General features: G+C 42.9%; 1 protein-coding gene across 1 annotated transcript in view; it reads left to right on the top strand.

Annotated features, from left to right (window-relative positions):
* The first annotated feature begins 3,208 nt into the window (after positions 1 to 3,208).
* LOC102872919 (mitofusin-1-like) overlaps positions 3,209 to 4,226 on the top strand; it is a 52,937-nt gene continuing 51,919 nt past the window's right edge. The window contains exon 1 of the mRNA XM_006884022.1: positions 3,209 to 3,320. Within this exon, the coding sequence (XP_006884084.1) occupies positions 3,209 to 3,320 (112 nt within the window). The remainder of the gene's footprint in view (positions 3,321 to 4,226) is intronic.

A 4,226-nucleotide genomic window follows, 5' to 3' on the forward strand; every position in this document is an offset into this window, starting at 1 on the left:
GATGGGGCTTGTCTTTCATCCTAATACTCCCTCCTTAGTACGATAAATACTTCAACACAAAATAAGCAGATTGGCTTTGGTTGGGTTGATTGTGTGCTGTTGAATCTGAACTGACCCTTGGCTGACCCCCTCCAGCAGGTTTTCAGAGGCAATTAATCTCACAGGAGGAGAATTGCATCCTTCTACTATGGAGCAGTTGGTGGATTTAAGCCATATGCCTTTGGGATTGCAAAACAGCTTCTTATCACTGCTTTTGTTGTTCTGTGCCATCAAGTTGTCTGTGGCTCATAGGGATGCTAAGAACAAAAGCTCTGAAGCCTGCCCTGTCCTGAGCCAATCTCACTAACTCCAACACACCTAACACCACTGACCCATTGTGTCAATCCATCTGATTTTGGATCTTCCTCTTCTGCGCTGTCCTTTCACCCTTGGGAGCATGATGTTCTCCAAGGACTGGTCATTCCTGGCCATGTGTACAAAGTATGTGAGACAAATCTTTAAAGTCCTAGCCTCCAAGGAGAGACTTGGTTTCACCCTCTCCAAGACAGACCTATTTGTTTTCTTGGCAGTCCATGGTATGTTCAAGATTCTTTTTCCAGCACCATAACTCAAAGGCATTGATTCTTTTTCTGTCATCCCGAGTCACTGTCCAGCTCTCTGATGCATAGCAAGTAATTGCAAAGACCAGTACATGGTTTAAAAGTTGAAGGCACATGAGGAAAAGAAAATGTATATAATTTTAAATTTTCATGACCTGATCATTTATGTTTTCCAGATCAAGCTAAGGCTTTTCACAGCCTATATCTGCACAGTGTTACTTTGCAATGAAAAACTAACTCACATCAATTTAAATATTTTATTGCAGTAGGAAAACATCAAACGGGGATTCCAGTCACCACACATAGCAAGACCTGGTAAAGTCTTTCCCTGACCGTCTCCCAACATTTCATACCTTTTGATAGCACTTCTAAACCCCTTCTTTTTACATTCCTTGCCAGAAGACTCCTTAAAAGATGGGGAAAGGAAAAAGCAAGTGTTAATACATGTTTAAATGTATTTACAGTGTTTTAAAAGATAAGTGATGCTGCAACATTGTTTTCACTGATTTCCTAAGAAATGTATATCTCATCAATAAAATGGTTTACATAGTCCTTTGGTTAATAAACATGTTGTATTTTGGAGAAAACTATTACTATGGTAATATGATCACTAAAGGAAAACTAAGTTCTAACGTCCAAAACCGCTATCCCAAATAAACAGTGGAGATGTAACTTGTTGGAATCTAGCTCCAAAATATATTTATTGGTTCTTTTGGCTGTTAATTTTTCTCCAGTAAAGTACGACTCATGGTCACCCTATGAACAACAGATCTGAGTGCTGTCCTATCCTGTGCCATCCTCACAATCTCTGCCACCCTCAAGGCTTCTGCTGCAGCTGTTGTGCCAATCCAGTTGGTTGAGAGTCTTATCATCAGGAAGCTTTATCATCTTTGCCTCCAACAAACACTCCGGCTGCACCTTCTCCAAGAAGGTACAAACACATCTGTTTGTTCTTTTGGAAGTCCATGAGATATTCAGTACTCTTCTCCAATACTACCGTTCAAAGGAATCAATTCTTCTATTACCCTTATTCATCATTCAGCCTGAGATGCACACCAAGTGACTAACAAACACATGGCTTGGATCGGCTTACTTTAGTTTTCAAACTGACGTCGTTGCTCCTTAGCATTTTGGAGAGGTCTCTGACAGCCAACTTTCCTAATGTAACACACCTTTATTGGCAATAGAGTTATTAGTACTTTGGCATTTCCCCTTACCTAGCGATCCCCATTTCATCTTACACTTCTTCTGGTTCTATCTCATGAAGTCAGTCATTGTCACTGGCAACTATCTCTTCCTAAACTGGGAAGAGCCTTAGAAACTTTGCGGGGTGAAGGGAGGAGGAGGAGAATTTCAAAAGTATCTTGGAAACCCCTCCTCTGGGTGGTATCCTTTGCCCACAGCCACTATTGCCTCTGCCCTTAAGAATAATGGCGTCTGACCTAAGCGGACTTCCGGCACAGGGCCAAACAGAAGAGTGGTGAGCAAGAAACCGGAAGTGACAACTTTCTGCCTCATGGTACCTCCTCCGCCCTCTGTCACTCGGCTTCCTTTAAGAGGATGAGGTGGCTGCTAGTTTGGCTGCGAGGTTGTGGTAGAGCTGTGGTTGCCCGGTGACAAGTGGGGGGCCGGCTCGGCCTGAATGTACGCTAGACCGCCAGCACTTTCGGAAGGCTCGAGGTGACCTTCATGCAGACGGGCGCAGGGGGCGGGAAGCCGCGCGCCGGGCGCTCTGTGACGGGGCGCCGCAGGCGTGATCCCGCGGGGAGGGAGCCGGCCACCCTGGTTCGGAGCGCGGCTGGCGGCCGGGTCGGGTCGGTGAGGCCAGTGCCGGGGCTGGGGGAGTGGGAGCGGGCGCGTGGGGTAGCTCTCGGGGTGTGAAGCCGAGAAGGCCTTTCCCGCAGGTAGGTGCTGCTGCCCTCTGGACGGTTCACTGCCCGTCGGTCATTCAGTCCTCGCGCACATCAAGATAAGACTGGGTGTATGTATCTGTCTTTGCTGACATATTTGCGTGAGCAGCCAGCACCAAACACATTATTTGTTTTGTTTTACTTAAATCTTTTTAAGTTCCTTGGCTGACAGCGTGATGGCTGTTTTAAGCCTCGCTTCTTTTCAGCGATGAGAGTCACTTCTTTCTACACGTCAGTGGTTGCATTGTGAATGAGTTTTTATTTCCTCCTGCATCTCCTGCATCACCCACCTAGAGCTTGAGAAACTTAATGTCATTAAGTTAAGAAACTTAATGTCTTTGTTACAGTTTGTGAACTTGGCTTCTCGCGACTGACTCAGTTCCCTGATGGACTTTAAGGCTCTCACAGTCATAACTGCAGTTAGTTTCTAATAGAAAGTGCAACCAAGATTCCGGGCCAGTAAATTTTACCTTTTTTAGGAAAATAGTAACTTCAAGCAGGTAGTTTGTTTAAAATCTTTGGACAGATTAGTTGAGGATTGAGTTTGCATGTCTGCAATCCACTTTGTTTCTTTATTATAAAAAAAAAGTTCAGTTTTTCATTGCTGCACATTTTCTTCCCTCTCCCCTGCCCAGACAGGTTGTTGTCATATGCAGTCCACTCTAATTTGTACCTCTCTAATTTTTCTCTCTCCACAGAATGGCAGAAACGACTTCTCCTCTGAAGCACTTTGTGCTGGCTAAGAAGGCAATTACTTCAATCTTTGGTCAATTACTGGAGTTTGTTACAGAAGGATCACATTTTGTTGAAGGTTAGTTTCTTTACACATTAAACAAATAATGTTAAAAATATTTTGGCATAGAGATGTTTTATTCTTCGAATGTTAGGTTTATTTTCCTCCTTTAATTTTTAAAACATTTCTTGTGTATGTATAATATGTATAACAAAATGGCATTTTATCAGCACTCACAAGTTCAGCCTTGGTTAATGAACACATAAAGGACATTGTGAAATATTTTAACTCCTAAATGTTTTTGTTGTTGTATACCCTTGAGTCAGAGCCCACACATAGCTGACCAGCAGATTTTCAGAGGCAGTAAATCTTGCTTAAGGAGATTGCCCATTTTCCTCCTGAGCAACTGGTGGATTCAAACTATGTGCCTTTGTGATGGCAACAATCTACAAAAGTAGATTTTCTCTCATTGTTGTCAAGACAGAACTAACTCAGCTGACCCTTTAGTGATAGGGATAGGATTGCGTAGCTTTCTCCCTCTGAGCAACTGGTGGATTCGAACTGCCTGCCTTTGAGGTGGTAGCACAACTCCACACGCACCATAGTTCCTTAAGAAAGATTGTTGTTGTATACAGTTGTGTTGAAGCTACTCATAGCTGATCCTACAGTGAGTTTTCAGAGGCAGTAAATCTCACAGAAGGAGTCTTTCTCTAGTAAATTCAAATGGCATGCCTTTCATTTGGCACTCCAACTCTTTTTTGGGGATGTTTAAAAAAATTTTTTTGTTGTTGGGTCTTTTTCCCCCTTTTGTCAGTCTAACTCTTAAAAAAAGAATAAGTGGGTGTTAAAATACAACCAAGAAATGAGTATTTTTTAAAAATTTTTTTTATTTTATTTGTGTGTGTGTACCGTCAAATCAGATCTGACTGGTACAGGAGGAGATTGTCCCTCCTTCCTCGGCAGAGCATCTGGTGGATTCGAACC

This window comes from Elephantulus edwardii, unplaced genomic scaffold (genome assembly GCF_000299155.1).
Source record: "Elephantulus edwardii isolate Elephantulus edwardi_28Jun2011 unplaced genomic scaffold, EleEdw1.0 scaffold00031, whole genome shotgun sequence".
Lineage (NCBI taxonomy): Eukaryota > Metazoa > Chordata > Mammalia > Macroscelidea > Macroscelididae > Elephantulus > Elephantulus edwardii.